General features: G+C 41.1%; 1 protein-coding gene and 1 long non-coding RNA gene across 2 annotated transcripts; both read right to left on the reverse strand.

The window, feature by feature from the left end:
• Positions 1-1,081: 1,081 nt before the first annotated feature.
• On the reverse strand, positions 1,082-8,614 carry mrpl52 (mitochondrial ribosomal protein L52). The gene is made up of 5 exons (XM_061913606.1): positions 8,556-8,614; positions 8,208-8,277; positions 1,536-1,603; positions 1,399-1,463; positions 1,082-1,327 (listed from the first exon to the last, which is right to left on the reverse strand). Exons 1-5 carry the CDS (start codon positions 8,587-8,589, stop codon positions 1,175-1,177), a joined length of 390 nt encoding a protein of 129 aa, XP_061769590.1. The 5' UTR covers positions 8,590-8,614; the 3' UTR covers positions 1,082-1,174.
• A 4,968-nt stretch (positions 8,615-13,582) lies between these two features.
• On the reverse strand, positions 13,583-17,408 carry LOC133560741 (uncharacterized). The gene is made up of 3 exons (XR_009808514.1): positions 17,346-17,408; positions 14,999-15,063; positions 13,583-14,308 (listed from the first exon to the last, which is right to left on the reverse strand). It is a non-coding gene; the product is annotated as an uncharacterized LOC133560741 (long non-coding RNA).
• Positions 17,409-17,750: the final 342 nt, after the last annotated feature.

Genomic DNA, 17,750 nt, shown 5'->3' on the forward strand with positions numbered 1-17,750 from the left:
TGGGGTCGCAGGGGGTGCTGGAGGAGCCTATTTCAGCTGCATTGGGGCGGAATGCGGCGTACACCCTGGACAAGTCGCCATCTCATCACAGGGCCAACACAGATAGCTATATATATATATATATATATATATATATATATATATGTATACACACACACACTACATGCAGTCGGCTTTCAGCCCTCAACGACCTTTTGTTAGCCCTATGCGGCCCCCAAGTCAAAATGTTTGGACACCCCTGGTGTATGTGCTTGAGTGTAAAACAAAAGAACCAAGGCCAATAAAGTCGTAGGTCTTGACTGTGACACTGATTCTACAGACATGGCCCAGTCTACTTCCTGTTTGTTGGTTTGTCAGCTGATCTCCCCCGCCCTCACCCCTCCTCCACTGCTGACTTCTGCACAATAGCCAACAACATCTGCTTCTCATTTCCTCAAAACCAAAACAAGCAGAGGAGGGAAGGACCAACAGGGCAAAAGAAGAAGGGAAAAGAAAAAATTGAGTTTTTCACTTTTGGAGGTCTTCGATGGTCCAGGTGCGAGGGTCCCATCATTGCCCGGTGGACCAATTGGACATGTCTTGCAACACCTTGTTGAGCCACTGTGGTCACAGCAGCCTGAGGGAAGTTAAGACAAGGAATGAGGGCAGGGGAGGAAGGAATTTGCAACTCAGCCCCTGGCGGGACTAATTATTACTAACGTGATTGTGGCTTCTTTGCTGAAGTCTGTAAAGAGCATGGAAGTTTTAAACAAAATGAAAAAGGTAGAAAATATTTAAGGATTGATGAGCTTACTTTATTTTGTAAACGCCTCTGCAAAAACTTATTTACGCCTCAATAAGGCTTCATACTGGCATACCAATACACCCTTAAGATTCTACACCTGCACCTTTACAAACCAGATAGCTGCAACCCCAAAAACAAAACATATATTTGATTTGTGCAAGTTGACCTATGAAGTGCCTACTGAAGAGAAAGAAAATGGTGTTCAGCCGCCAGTTTTTCAGAAGAGAAGTGCTGCTCTCTAGCGGACGCTCAAAAACATCACCTGACAACAACAAACAACACCAAAGATGCCAAACATCCAAATAAATCCTTTTATTCCATATAATAACCAGACATAATTGAAACATCGTAATATTATACAACATGACAGGGGATTTACCAGGACTGTTTCTAACTTGGAGGATGCTTCTTTTTCAATAACTTTCCTTTGGGTTTGAGCATGAGAGACTTTTTGTACTCCTCCATTCTTATAACCTCGTCCTTTCTCTCTTGCCAAGACTCCATGCCTTTGTCCATCTCAGAGTTGAGCATCAAGATGCGCCTCTGCGGATGAGACAGTGCACGTTTAACGCTTGGAAACGCTGCTGTCATGTTTCGAGTTGAGGGGTACTTACGGACAAGGCCTCTCTCTCTTGACGCCTTCTTAACACACCCTTCAGTGGAGGTGCGGGTCTGCCATCTGCCCGGGAATGTAAGGAGAATATTAACCCCAAAGTCAAAAATGAAGAAAACTTTAGGCTGTGATGTATACCTGCAAAAGACCAATCAGGAAGATCTGTCAGGGGTCCGTACTCTGTGCCACTGCGTGCAAATCCATGCCTAAAAACATACGAAAAAAGCAATGTACGTATTTTAAACTGTATTTAACACGTAAATCAGTGGTCCCCAACCACAGTTCGATTGGTACCGGGCCGCAGAATATTTTTTTATTTTTTCATTAAATCAACATAAAAAACACCAGATAAACTTACAATTAGTGCACCAACCCAAAAAACCTCGCTTTTTCATTACAAAACTGGTTTGTCAAGCGTTGACCGGTCCGCAGCTACATAAACGCTGGGGATCACTGACGTAAATGAAAACCACAACTATGCAATTATAATATTGTCACAACAGGAGTGTAACTGTCGTTATTTCAATTAGCACATTGTGACTGCTGTTTACATTGTTGTACATTTTGGTTTATTTTAAAGAAATGTACCTGTTTAATGCTTGTACATGAAAATATTACTTCTAGACCGGTGGTGTCAAACATATGGCCCACGGGCCGGCTAATAGGTTCTATCCGGCCTGCGGGATGAGTTTGGTAAGTACAAAAATGAGCCGAAATGTTTGAATGAAAGAAACTGCTGTTCTAAATGTTTTCCACTAGATGTCGCAATAGCATTTCTTTGTATCTTTATATATGATGCTACATATGTAAAAAAAATAAAAATAAACCACATGATGTTAGTGCACCAGTCGAGAAAAATAAAAGTTAAAGTACCCATGATTGTCACACACACACTAGGTGTGGCGAAATTATGTGCATTTTAACCCATTTAACCCATAATTAACATCCTGTACTTTGATTTTGATTTAAAAAAAAATTTATCTTGATAGATTGAAAATTTACACCAATGAGTTGACTGATGAGCATGATCTCATAATTTGTTCTGAAAGTGTAAATAAGGACAAATAAAGATGGAATACTATTAATCTCAACAAGTAAGTGTAAAAAAAAAAACCAACAACATTATGATTTGTACATTTTCAGGATGTGCTAGTCCTATTTTTTAAACAAAAACAAAAAAATTGAAGTTGTCTTTGTTTTGAAGTTATCACGCCGTGATTTTACCAGTCCGGCCCACTTGCATGTAGATTTTCCTCCATGTTGACCCCGATATAAAATGATTTTGACACCACTGTTCTAGACGTTTTGGAATGTAATAAATATGTCACGAAACAACTGAAACTACAGAAATAAGAGTGCGAACAGGGAAGATAAATCTGAAAAGGCTTCATTTTGTACATTCGAACATTGGTCTACCAAACTAACATAATTTGTTTCATACTGTAATGCAGTGGTTCTCAACCTTTTTTCAGTGATGTACCCCCTGTGAACATTTTTTTAATTCAAGTACCCCCTTGTCAGAACAAAACATTTTTGGTTTAAAAAAAGAGATAAAGAAGTCAAATACAGCACTATGTCATCAGTTTCTGATTTATTAAATTGTCTAACAGTGCAAAAATATTGCTCATTTGCAGTGGTCTTTCTTGAACTATTTGGAAAAAAATATATAAAAATAACTAAAAACTTGTTGAAAAATAATCAAGTGATTCAATTATAAATAAAGATTTCTACACATAGAAGTAATCAACAACTTAAAGTTAAAGTTAAAAGTTAAAGTATCAATGATTGTCACACACACACTAGATGTGACGAAATTATTCTCTGCATATGACCCATCACCCTTGATCACCCCCTGGGAGGTGAGGGGAGCAGTGGGCAGCAGCGGTGCCGCGCCCGGGAATAATTTTTGGTGATTTAACCCCCAGTTCCAACCCTTAATGCTGAGTGCCAAGCAGGGAGGTAATGGGTCCCATTTTTATAGTCTTTGGTATGACTCAACCGGGATTTGAACTCACGACCTACCGATCTCAGGGCGGATACTCTAACCACTAGGCCACTGAGTAGGAAACTTAATCTGCCCTCTTTGGGGATTGTAATAGAGATCCATCTGGATTCATCAACTTCATCCTAAACATTTCTTCACAAAAAAATAAATCTTTAACATCAATATTTATGGAACATGTCCACAAAAAAATCTAGCTGTCAACACTGAATATTGCATTGTTGCATTTCTTTTCACAGTTTATGAACTTACATTCATATTTTGTTGAAGTATTATTGAATATATGTATTTACAAAGGATTTTTGAATTGTTGCTATTTTTAGAATATTTAAAAAAAATCTCACGTACCCCTTGGCATACCTTCAAGTACCCCCAGGGGTACGCGTACCCCCATTTGAGAACCACTGCTGTAATGTATCTTTTTTGTATACTTGTACTTACAAGTATAACACGTAACTGTTTCACAGAGTTTATGATGATTACGGTGCTCACGTCACACTGTTCCCCACCCAGTATGTGACGCAAAGACAAAGCAAAAGCAATAAAAGCATCGTGGACAGCAGGACTAGAAGCGTTGACTCTCATTGAACCAGGGTAGTTACAAGGAGTTTGGTTCTTAGCTGTGATTCAAAGGTTGGTTTATAGGGGCAGGAAATGTCCGGCTCGCTTCTAGCGATCACACTTATGGACTAGAGTTTGACATTTTCTTTGGAATCCTAAAGGATGAAAGTCAACTTTAAATTTTTCACAAAATTTAAAGTTTAACAGGAGCAGACGGGAGAAAAATCAAGAGTAGGAATCACGAATGAGAGCAGGGTGGACGTGTGAGTCATTTTACCTGTAGTGGAACAGGACACAATTAGTTGTTTGCTTTTTTTTAACTCTGTGTCAAAACAGACAATTGAAATACTGTCTGAGTCTGCAAACTACAAAGCTCTTCTATGTATAACTCCAAAAATTCAGCTCCAAACAGTTTCCAAATGATTTGTACATGTCAGGTGATGTGCATTTTTGCAAATTCTGGAAACATAGAAACAAGTGAGATGACCACTTTTTCGCCCGAAAGTTGTATATATATACACATACATACTGTATTTTCCTGATCATAGGGTAAACCTGATTAAAAGGCGAACTGCCGATGAATAGTCTATTTTTGATCTTTTTTCATATATAAGGTGCACCCTAAAATAGGGCGTATTAAAGGAGTCATATTATTATTATTATTTTCTAAATGTAAAACACATCATTGTGGTCTACATAACATGTAATGATGGTTCTTTGGTCAAAATTTTGCATTGATTATGTTTTACTGATCATCTTAAAGAAGCTTTCTGACAGTCGCTTCCGGATGCGCCGTTTTGTGGGCGGTCATATTTACGTGGCTCATCTTTGTTGTAGCGGTGTAGCGTGCAAGGACGGGATTGGAAGAGTGTCAAAATATGGCGCTAACTGTTTTAATGACATTCAGACTTTACCTATATCAATAACAGAGCAGCATCTCTTCATCCAAAAACAACAACACCGGAAATGTGTCCCGTGAAAAACCGTCCGACCGGAACTCTCTAATACCTAAAGTTCCATGGGTGAATAAAGTAAAATCACTACACCGGTATGTTTTAGTGCTTCCATGCAAATTTACTAACAGATATAAGTAAGAACTTTATACAACTTTATATTAGGAATGGAAACAGGGGAGGATGAATGTCAAATAACAAAAAGATAGAGAAAAAAAAAGAAGCTTATCGACTATGGTGTCGAACGAGCTACAAAGGTGGACCCTTGCAATTTTTCAGGATTCATGCAGATCGCAAATACAGATCAGCACGTACCAGAAGGTAAAAAAATTTCTTTTGCATAATAATGCGAAACAAAACACCAGGTAATATGTCTTCCCTAATACACACACCATAATGATACTCGTATGTTGAAGCACATCAAGCGGTGCGGCTTCATAGCTTACCAAAGTCGTACTAAAACATTTTGATAGATTTTTGAGCGCCATGTGTAATGTTCTATATTTTCAAAGGAACATTTAAAACGTTGGTGTTGTTTACTTGAGTCCTATTGCAATCATAGTGCAGTCTACACGCATCTCCTATGTTTGACTGCCATTACACCATGCACCGAAGAAAATTGCTTCGAGGTCGGTGCGCAAAACCAAAATGATCCTGTACATTAGGTGCACCGGGTTATAAGCCGCACTGTCGAATTAGGAGAAAAAAAAAATAGGATTTTAGGTGCACCTAATAGTCTGAAAAATACAGTACTTGCACGCACGTACACAACACACACACACACGTACACACACACACACAATAGACCCCCCCATCCTGCCCCTTTGCGGTTCTTTTGGATATTTCCCCAATTCTGAGGTGTCAAGGTTGGTAACTATGACCTACATTGGTCTAAAGGCATTGCACATATGAACTGGCTCCTCACGAATAAGTAAACATTACTTTTGATTGATTAAAACTTTTATTAGTAGATTGCACAGTCCAGTACATATTCCATACAATTGAACACTAAATGGTAACACCCCATCAACTTTTTCCATTTGTTTAAATCGGGGTCCACGTTAATCAATTCATTGTAGTCCATGGGGGGGGGTGTTGGAGCCTATCTCAGGGGCATTCGGGCAGAAGGCGGGCTACACCATGGACAAGTCGCCACCTCATCGCAGGGCCAACACAGATAGACAACATTCACACTCACATTCACACACTAGGGACAATTTAGTATTGACATTCAAACTATCCCCGGGTGCATGTTTTTGGAGGTGGGAGGGAGCTCGAATACCTAGAGGGAACCCACGCAGTCACGGGGAGAACATGCAAACTCCACACAGAAAGATCCCGAGCCCGGGATTGAACCCAGGACTGCTCAGGACCTTCGTATTGTGACACTTTATACACTGAATACCTGCCATCAAAAGCCTAAAGACCGACTGCACATTTCCTATCTTCACAATAAAAGCCCTGCTTCATGCTGCCTGCGCTAACATAATAAAGTCTCAGAAAGCTGGCGTGCACAAGCGATCGCTCGGAAAGCTGGCGTGCACAAGTGCTTGTGCACGCCAGCTTTCCGAGAATCTTTATTTTGTTAGTGCAGGCAGCATGAAGCAGGGCTCCTATTGTGAAGATATGAAATGTGCAGTCGGTCTTTAGGCTTTTGACGGCAGGTATGGCATGTGAGTCTGTTGAAATAAAAAGTGTTTCCCACCTTCCTCTCAGTCATTTTTTCATGATAATGATCTCGCAGCAGCCAGTGTCATCTCACAAGACCTTCGGGTGCCGTGAATGTCAATCAAGCAAGCTACGGAATTTGCCGCCAACGTTTTTCTTGTAAAGTGTATGGAAGCTGGATAAATAAGATGCCAAAAACCAACCACTTTCATGTGGTATTGTACAGAAAGGAATACTTTTTTTCGACTCCATTCGAAAATGTGGGCATTATCATATACTGTCTGATTCCAATCAATGCAAGTCATCAGAATCAGGTAATACACCAACTTAAGGCCTATTGAAACCCACTACTACTCACCACGCAGTCTGATAGTTTATACATCAATGATGAAATATTAACATGGCAACACATGCCAATAAGGCCTTTTTAGTTGACTAAATTACAATATAAAATTTCCCGGGAGTTTCGTCTTGAAAACGTCGTGTAATGATGACGTGTACGCAAGACGTCACGGGTTTTAAGGAAATATGAGCGCTGCACACACATACAGTTTAAAGTCGTCTGCTGTAACGGCATAATTACATAGTATTTTGGAGATCTGTGTTGCTGAATCTTTTGCAATTTGTTCAATTAATATTGGAGAAGTCACAGTAAAAAGATGGAGTTGGGAAGCTTTAGCCTTTAGCCACACAAACACACAGTGATTCCTTGTTTAAAATTCCTGGAGGTGAAACTATACTATGGATCAGAGCGCGGTCAAGCAAACATGAATCACGACGGAATGTCAACCAGCAGTTTTCGGTGAGAAAATTGTAATTAAAAAGTCGCTTCTTACCGGAGAAAAGCTGAGCTTGTGCCGTCCATAGCTGCCGTCGACTCCCCTGAGACACTGCGCGTCAAGACACCCGTGGACGTACACCTCCGACTATCAGGTACTATTTAACTAACTAAAACACTAGCAACACAATAGAAAGATAAGGGATTTCCCAGAATTATCCTAGAAAATTTCTCTAAAAACATCGAAAAAAATTTTTTTTAGTTTTTTTTTTTTTTTTTAGTCCGTCGCTATCAATATCCTCAAATGAGAATCTGTCATCCTCGCTCAAATTAATGGGGAAATTGTCGTTTTCTCTGTCCAAATAGCACTTTTTGTTGGAGGCTCCCATTAAAAACAATGTGAATATGTGAGGAGCCCCAACACGTGTGACGTCATCATCTACGACAGGGCATTTCTCTTAACACCGAAAGTTGCGAACTTTATCGTGGATGTTCTCTACTAAATCCTTTCAGCAAAAATATGGCAATATCGCGAAATGATCAAGTATGACACATAGAATGGACCTGCTATCACCGTTTGAATAAGAAAATCTCATTTCAGTAAGCCTTTATATTCTTGTCTTCATGAAAGAAAGACATCAATATGTGTTACACATGCTTGTATAATCATTAAACACACTTAAATTGTTAACAAAAACGTCTCTTTCATGAATAAATAAATATAAATGATATTTATGAATGAGGTAGATCCCCTCGATTTGGTCAATTGAAAAGTAGTTCGCCTGCAGATAAAGTGTGGGCACCCCTGCACTACATTATTAGAACATGTTAGTCCAAGGCATACTTACTCCTTCCTCCACTGTTCTCCTCCTTGAACGCCACACGTTATACTAAACCGTCTGCAGGAGTGTTTCAACACTACAAAAATAGAACAAATAAACAAATCAGTAAGTTAAGAACAGACACTGTTTTTCAAAAGGTGATGTCCTTTAAAACGTCTGGAGGAACCGTACAACCACGCTGTTAGCATTAAATTTGGCCATGCTAGCATGCAGTTGGTGGATTTGCTCGCTTTTTAAAATAAACAGTGGTGTCAAAGAGTAGTGAGTAGCTAAATTATAATCGTACAACAGTCACTTCAAATGCATATTAATGGGATTAAAGGCAGCTGTCGAGGTGATTAACCTCTGTCTCACCGGAGCAACACAGTATCCTGAAAGGCGCCGCCATGTTGTCTGTAATAACAGCAAACCACCTGTAGGGGGTAGTAAAGACTGTAATACAAATTACCTTTAGCAGGCTCCAATAATATTGTGGGTTTCTCCTTTACTACTACATTATGGATTTTCATGAGGTGAATACAACTCTAAAAAATATTCAGTCATATCGTGATCAAATGTCGTAGCAGTGAATGACAGTGTCTGGCACTCATGGAGGGTGGACGCTCCCCTTTCCTCTCCCTTGTCTCTCCTGCTTGCTTCTTTGTTTTGTCTTGTCTTTAACTTTCTTGTTGCCTCTTTTTGCACTGCTCTCCAAATCTAAACGTTGGAACTATTTAACTGGCCTCAACAAAATTGACAAGATCTTGGGTTTGGGGGAACCTGCTGTCGTGACAAAAAGGTTGTTGCTGGACACACAACGGACTCTTGGGAGAAGAAGGAGGGCCGCGTGCCTGGCGACCCTTTTCTGTTGATGACGTGAAGACATCCACCTATTCGGAATTATGACAACAGGACATCTGCTGATCGGTGTAAGCGTTGCTCTGGTTTGTCGACAAATTGGAAGTTGCTGGCAGTCTTCAAAGTACTCCAAAGCTGCCTCAAATGATTGGAGTATGCGGGAAGTACTGTGGATTACATCGGACAGTCTACCCCGCAGTTTTGAGGACCAGTCATAGTCAATTTAGAGTGAAAAACCACTTTTGTTTTCACCCGCATACAAATCATTCTAACTTGGATTGTTTCCCTGGCTTCGAGACTCTCCTGAAGGTCGGTGCACCAAAGACACAACAAACTCTCTTCTTGTCTCTCATGGACACACACCTGTTGTTGTTGACTTTGGACTAGCAACTGCACAATACATCAAGGCCGCGGAACAGAGACACACTGCGGGCTTATACACACACACAAACACACACATCCACAAAAATATACGCCACACATACACCCCCCTCCCAACCCAACGCCCTCTACGCAAATCCCATAGGGGTGATGAATGGATGGTCAGCGCCTGAGAGCTGCGGCCTACCATCATGACCTTGAACTACCTTCCCTCTGTTGCTAGATATCTCAAGATGTACGTTGTAATATGTAAATGTGCTTTGCTATGGAGGTTTTTTTTTCCCACTCCAGACTGGGCCCCCTTAGGAGCCCAGTCTAGATTGTATTTTTTTTTACTCATCCTTCCCCAGCGTTTACCTTTTTCCCATCTTTTACGGGGCGCCTTAAAAAATGTCGACCCATCAGCGTTCTTGTTCTGTAACCCTGTACACTGTTTGTTTGTCTAATCTTGAACAGGTTTGTGCTGAAAACAAAGTTTTGTTGTACTTGTGCAATGACAATAAAGACCTATCCTATCCGATACGTCCGGGAAGTTATTTAGTAGAACATTACTTACGCATTTGGCCGCAGTGATGCCTGCAATAACAGCACATAACTGAAAAGTGCTAAGTAAGTCAATAGTAATTGTAGTCTAGGAGCCATTTAGGCATCTTTGTTTTGAGTTGGCATTACTTTCTTTTGTCACTAGGTGGCGGGCTTTTTGATTGAGCAGTGCAGGGGAGAAGGCATATATAGGAGCACAGGTGAGCCACGGCAGGAAGGACTCAGGTGTGGGAGCACAAACTGTTCTTACCAACAGCAGACAGCAGCGGACAGCGGCAGGCAGGAAAGACATGAGACATATGGCACAATGCCACTGCAATAATCCATGGTATGTTTCATTCACCCTGCAAGTTCGTTAATAAATATGCATGAACTGGATTTTTGACTGGACCTCGCTTCGTTGCAATGTTTGCTGCTGCATAGGATCACTCCCTCAAACCTGTTGAGTAGTGACAATAAATTTGAACATTTGAAGGTGAAGACTACCATTACATTCAAGTAAGAACAGTGCTCTTCGAGTGAAAAGGACAACAAGAAGAACAAAAAAGGACATCAGAGAGCCGCAAGAAGACGAATTGTGCCATGGCCACGCTGCTGCTCATCAGCCAGGGTGATTGGAAACACCTGCCAGCTCTATAGGGTGAGTTGTGTGGAGCTGAAAGCAGCACAAGGGAGAGACTTGGCCAATTATGTCTAGTGGCCAAGATGATGCACAGCCACAAGTTGGCGAAAATATGGATTCTGAAAAGGAAAATGTACAAGATTCTGAAAAGGAAAAAAGAGCAGTAACGCATACTGCCAAAGGCTTGGAAATGAAAGTTGACAATTATCATAAAGCAAGAGGAGCATGTGTTAAAAAAGCTGCTAAAATAAGGGACACAATGAAACAACTCATGCATACAAATGAAAATGATGAAAATGCAAATGCTGTAAGAGGTCACTTGGAGGAATTGATTCATTGGTGTGGAGAGGCAAGGGGAAATCATTCCTCATTGATTGCCTTACCATTGCCTGAAGAGGAACTTGAGAGACTAAATGACTGGTTTCAAGAAAAGATTAAGATACTATAAGGTTTCATAAAACTTGTGCATGAGTGGTCATCAGTAGTGAAAAAGCTAACCACACATGACACTGCCTCTGTGGAAAAGGAGTCACAATTGCATGTCTCTAAAACACAGGCCTCAGTTGAAACGCAAGTCCAAAATGAAATGCATGTCCCCCTTACCCATGATGAACATTTATGTGTTACACTTTCTAATATTGGAGCCCAGGACAGTGTCTCAATCACACGCAATTCCATAACATCAAGAACCTCTTCTTCCTCATCTGCTCGCATTCGAGCCCAGGCTGAAAAGGCTGCTCTCATGGCAAAGGCTGCTGCATTGGAGAAAAAACATCAGATTGAATCACAACAAAGAATTCAACAGGAACCATTCGCAAAACAACAGGAATAACTCAGAATGGGAAAGGAAACGTTGGAAATGGAAACCAAGCTGGCAGCAGCAAATGCAAGGGAGCAAGTTTTCGCAACCATAGGATCTAGGGAAGGATCAAGAGTGTCAGGAATGAACTCTGAATCACACTGGGGAGCTGCTGCGCCAAAGAAAACAATGCCCCTCTCTGATACACAGGTTGTGAAGCCAAAACAATTCATATATGAAAAGTCTACCAAAGCTCATTATATGACTCCAAGACAGGTTGCTCTCTCTTTAATGCAAACTGACAATCCGTCAAAATCAACTATGCAAACTGACAATGTATCAAAATCAACTGTGCAAATGAAAAATGTGTCGAATACAACTGGGCAAACTGATCATAACCATGTGAAAAAAGATGATGTTAAAGGTCATACAGTTCACACTACATCCCCTGTCACAAATGCCATCAAACAAGATCACATTGTCGATTTACTAAAAGGACAACATGATTTCAATGCCTTATTGGTTAAGCAGAATGTCAATTCCTCTTTACCATCAAGAGACGTACCTGTGTTTGACGGAGATCCGTTTCAGTATGAAACCTTTATAAGAGCATTTGAAAATGGAGTGCAGAAAAAGTGTGACACCAGGTGCGCCGAAAAGGGGGGGTAAAGGAGACGGATTCTAGGGGCCTGTGATGGAGGGGGACCCAGAGAAGCCCCTAATGATGATGAAATTCTATGAAATCATGTGTTGGGGGGCCCTGTACAGATGATTTTCTCTAGGCCCAAAATCCCTAGCAGCGCCCCTGGTGACACCTATGACTGTTTGCATTATTTGGAACAATATACTAGAGCAGGAGTGTCAAACTCATTTTAGATCGGGGGCCACATAGAGAAAAATCTACTCCCAAGTGGGCCAGACTGGTGAAATCCCTGCACAATAATTAAAAAATAAAGACACCTTCAGATTGTTTTCTGTGTTTAAAAATTGAAGAAGCACATTCTGAAAATGTACAAATCATAATGGGTTTTTTTTACACTTACATTTTGCGTTTGATAGTATTCTATCTTTATTTGTCGTTATTTATATTTTCTGAATGAATGAAGTGGTAATGTTCATCAGTCAACTCCATGGTGTTCATTTTCAATCTAACGAGATAAAAAACTATCAAAATCAAATTACAGTACGCCATGTATGTAGTTTGATCATTTTCCTCAATTGATGTACTATCATTATACACCCCTGCTAGCACCAAACCCCGCCCCCTCCAACCCCGCCCACCTCAACCGATGCACGGAGGGGGTGGAGGTGGTAGTGGGGGTGTATAATGGAGCCCGGAATAGTTAGGGATGCATGGGATTCTGGGTACTTGTTATGTTGCGTTTATAATGTGTTACAGTGCGGATGTTCTCCCGAAATGTATTTGTCATTCTTGTTTGGTGTGGGTTCACAGTGTGGCGCATATTAGTAAGAGTGCAAAAGTTGTTTATATCACAACCCTCAGTGTAACCTGTATGGCTGTTGAACAACTATTCCTTGTAGTCGCTTGTGCATTGAGTCAGGAGCCGCATAATAGATGTAGCCGGCCGGCACCCAGATAGCATAGTATTAAAGCGGGCGCTACAATATGGTCGAGAGGACGTTTAAGGCATTGCCATCACGGCACGGCCTCTATATTGTTATCTGGGTAAAAATCTGAGAATTTTATCCTGGGGAGATTTCCGGGAGAGGCAATGAAATTTGGAAAACCTCCCGGTTAAATGGGGGGTCGGCAAGTATGCAGCTTAGCCACACAGAGTGATCCAATAGCCGGCTCAGGAGCCGCAGGTTGCCGACCCCTGTTCTACAGAGAGACATATAATTGCTATTGCAACATCCAGTAGACACATGTAGATGAGCTGTTTCTTCCGTTTAAAAATTTCAGGTTAATTTGTATACATAGCAAACTCATCCCGCGGCCCGGATAAAACCTGTTCGCGGGCCTGCTCCGGTCCACGGCCCGCCTGTACGTTTGACACCCCTGTACTAGAAGGCATCCAAAAGAGCTGGTTCAAAGTTGCCAACATTTGCCTCCGTCCCAGGGCTACCAGAAGGCAAGGCAGCTACTCAAGGAACATTTTGGTAACGAACATCATATTGCAACAGCATATATGGAAAAGGCTTTTTCCTGGAGAACAATTAAATTGGTGGATGTAAAAGGATTGAGAACATTCTCTCTATTCCTCAGAAGTTGTTCCAATGCAATGGGAAATCTGGCCTATATGGAAGAAATGAATGTTGTTTCTAATATGAGGACCGTCATCCTCAAGCTTCCATACAAGCTCTGAGAGCAGTGGAGGAACAAGGCCTGTGACCTACAGGAGAAGCAAGGCCATCGTGTCATTTTCCCAGACCTTGTGAACTTTATCGAAAAACAAGTCAAAATACTCTCTGATCCACTGTTTGGTAACATTCAGGACACTAAGCAATCAACTGTCAAACCCTCACCCGTCCCTAAGCCAAGAGTAAAGTCAAGTCCAAGAAGCAGCTTTGCAACAACATTAATACCCATAGAAACTGTGGAGTCAAATGAAGGAAAAAGGAATGTGATTTTCAAATCTCACAGTTGTCTGTTCTGTAAGAAGAGTGGTCACACACTGGAGTGCTGTCCACAAATCAAGAGGAAGAAGCACAAAGAGAAAATAGACTTCTTAAAGGAAAAATTAGTCTGTTTTGGCTGTCTGAAAATGGGACATACAAGTCGAGACTGCAGAAATCGTCTATTATGTGAAATCTGTAAACAACAACATCCACAAATACTCCACATTGAACAGACAGAACAAATACAAACCAAATCAATTGGAACCAATACTGTTGTCCCACCTCCCAAGCATACTTGTGGTCATATTGTGGCCGGGGATGACCCCTCCATCTACTCCATTGTACCTGTACAAGTTAAAAGCAACAAGGGAGACACAGTGTTAAAAACATGTGCATTTTTGGATCATGGAAGGACTTCCACATTCTGCACAGAAAAACTGATGCAAAGACTGAACATTACAGGACAAAGAACAACCATCTTTCTCAACACCATGAATCAATTGAAACCCGAAACCAGCTACTACATCACTGGACTGGAAATAGCCAGGATAAATATGAATGACTGTATTCAATTGCCTGATGTATTTACACACACAACCATGCCAGTTTCACCACACAATATTAAAAAAAGCAGGATTTGAAACACTGGCCATATCTAAACCATATAACATTACCTGAAATTGACTCTGACATTGACCTCCTCATTGGCACGAATGCCTCTAAGGTACTGGAACCCTGGGAGGTGGACAATAGTCAGGAGGACGGGACATACGCAGTGAGGACTCTATAGGGATGGGTCATTTATGGTCCTTTTAAAAGGAGATGACACCAGCAAGCGTAATGGCTGCCCTGTTGCTGATGTCAATAGAATATCTATTCTAAACCTGGTTGAGTTATTTGTCAAACAGTACAACCAAGATTTCAGTGAAAGATCCAGTAAGGAAACAGAGGAAATGTCAAGAGAAGAGGAAAAGTTTCTTGATATTGTGAGCCACTCTGCAAAGATTAAAGATGAACATTACTGTTTAAACTGACCTTTTAAAGAAGAAAATCCCATCATGCCGAACAACCGTTGTATTGCACAGCAACGTATCCAGAGCCTGAAACGCAAGTTCAACAAAAATGAAAAGTTCCATAAAGAATATACATCTCTCCTCACAGATATGATTGACAGTGGCTATGCTGAATTGGTACCAGCAGACCAGCTGAATAGAAAAGATGGAAAACTCTGGTATATTCCACATCATGGTGTGCACCACTCAAAAAAAGGAACATTAAGAGTTGTTTTTGACTGTGGTGCAGTCTTTAAAGGAACATCACTGAACTGTGAACTACTTCAGGGTCCTGATCTGACCAACTCACTTATCGGAGTCCTCATCAGATTCAGACAAGAACCGGTTGCCTTGATGGCAGACATTAAAGCCATGTTCCATCAGGTTAAGGTGTCTGATAAGCATGTCTACTACCTGAGCTTCTTATGGTGGCCTGACGGTGATATGCAGCAAGATCTGACTGAATATAGGATGAAGGTACATCTATTTGGAGCTGTGTCATCACCAAGTTGTGCAAATTTCGCTTTGAAGAAAACTGCTGAAGACAACTAAGCTCATTTTCCACCTGAGGTGACAGACACAGTACGCCATAACTTTTATGTAAATGACTGTTTACTTTCGATTCCCACAGAACAAGAAGCAGTACAATTAGTAAAAGATCTGACTGCACTCTGCCAAATGGGTGGGTTTACTCTGTCCAAATGGATCAGCAACAGCCGTGCTGTATTAACATCTATTCCACGAGAGCACAGGGCCAAAGAAATCAAGGAGTTGAATTTGGACAAGGACAATCTACCAATGGAAATAGCCCTAGGACTACACTGGTGTATGGAAACTGATGTGTTCAAGTTCACAGTTGTTGTACCAGAAAGACCACACACTGGACGTGGCATTTTGTCTGTGGTCAGCTCTGTATACGACCCTTTAGGATTTCTAGGACCATTTAATCTGCCAGCCAAAATGATTATGCAGGAGCTCTGTAAGGAAAAGCTTGAATGGGATGAAACCATACCACACCTTTTCGCTCAACAGTGGACAGGATGGCTAGCAGATCTCAGCAAAATGAAGGAGTTTAAAGTTGAACGGTGCATGAAGCCTACACACTTTGGTCAAATCACACACTCACAGCTGCATCACTTTTTGGATGCCAGTGAGAGTGGCTACGGAACCGTCTCATATCTAAGACTGGGAAAAAAAAACAAAGAAGTGCATGTTGTATTCATCATAGGAAAATCAAGAGTGGCACCATTAAAACAAATGACAATTCCCAGAATGGAGCTGGCTGCAGCTGTCCTCGCTGTCAAAGCTGGCACAGTGCTGTAAAAGGACCTACAGTTAAAACTGGAGAAATCATTTTTCTGGACAGATAGCACAACCGTGCTTAAATATATAAGCAACAAAACCAAACGCTTTAAAACATTTTTAGCAAACAGAGTCTCTTTTGTGAGGGATGCTACCGACATATCACAATGGAGATTCATGAGCACAAGGGAAAACCCTGTAGATGCAGCATCCCGAGGGCTGACAGCAGATCGCTTCGTAGGTTACAAAAATTGGATAAAAGGACCAGATTTTCTCTGGAAAGCAAGCCAAGAATGGCCAATCTTGCAAGTTTATTCCAAAATTTCTGTTGATTATCCAGAAATCAAACCTGGCATTACAGTAAAAGCCTTTGTCAAAAGTTTGCTATCCCCGTTTAAATTTCATCCACTACTTCTCATCCTGGATGAGACTGAAGATTGCAATAGCCTGGCTTTTAAAAGTAAAGACTACACTCTTGCAACTGACTAGGAAAAGAAAATAAGTTCAAACTGCTGTGAGTAGTGTTGAAAATGTTCCTGTCAAATTAAAGAAGATTGAAGAGGAGATGCAAGTATTTAAAGCCACACTTCATGGAGAGTGCTTATTTCCCCCAGATCTAATCCAAGCCGAGAATGCAGTCATCTCATTCAGTCAAAGTGAAAGATTTCAAGGGGAAATGTCTGTTCTACAGACTGAGAAAAATGTCAAAAGAAACAGTCATTTGTACAAATTGGATCCAGTGCTGGAGGATGGACTTCTCAGAGTAGGTGGTTGCTTGAATAGGCTAGCAATGCCTGAAGAAATCCAACATCCGATTATTCTCTCTAAGGACCTCCACATATCCACACTACTATTATGCCACATCCATAAGCAACTCAGACATGCAGGAAGAAATTACATGCTGTCTTCGCTCCGCAAAAAATATTGGATCATTAAAGCCAATTCTGCTGCAAGAAAAGTCATAAATGACTGTATTGTGTGCAAACGACAGAGGGGTAAAGTCGGAGAGCAAAAAATGTCAGACTTACCTTTGGAAAGAATTCAACCAGACAAACCTCCATTCACGGATGTATGAGTGGACTACTTCGGTCCTATAGAAATCAAAAGAGGACGAAGTCTTGTTAAAAGGTATGGTGTAATTTTCACCTGCACGGTAAGCAGGGCAGTACACCTGGAGGTTGCACATACACTTGACACAGACTCCTGTATCCATGTATTAAGGAGATTCATCTTTCGTAGAGGTCTAGTTTCATCTCTGAGATCGGACAATGGTACAAACTTTGTAGAAGGGAAAAAATAATTGAAGAAAGCAATGAACAGCTAGAATCAGGATAAGATCCAGAACGCTATGCTACAGCAAGGTATAAAGTGGAACTTTAATCCCCCTGCAGCGTCCCATCAAGGTGGTGTATGGGAACGACTAATCCGCAAGA

The sequence above is a fragment of the Nerophis ophidion genome, linkage group LG10 (genome assembly GCF_033978795.1).
Source record: "Nerophis ophidion isolate RoL-2023_Sa linkage group LG10, RoL_Noph_v1.0, whole genome shotgun sequence".
NCBI lineage: Eukaryota > Metazoa > Chordata > Actinopteri > Syngnathiformes > Syngnathidae > Nerophis > Nerophis ophidion.

Coding starts and splice junctions, on each gene's coding strand:
- mrpl52 (XM_061913606.1), bottom strand. CDS start 8,589: ATGGCGGCGCCTTTCAGGATACTGTGTTGCTCCG. Junction 8,278..8,555: donor CAGGATACTGTGTTGCTCCG/GTGAGACAGAGG, acceptor CTATTTTTGTAG/TGTTGAAACACTCCTGCAGA. Junction 1,328..1,398: donor AAGAGAGAGAGGCCTTGTCC/GTAAGTACCCCT, acceptor TCTCATCCGCAG/AGGCGCATCTTGATGCTCAA.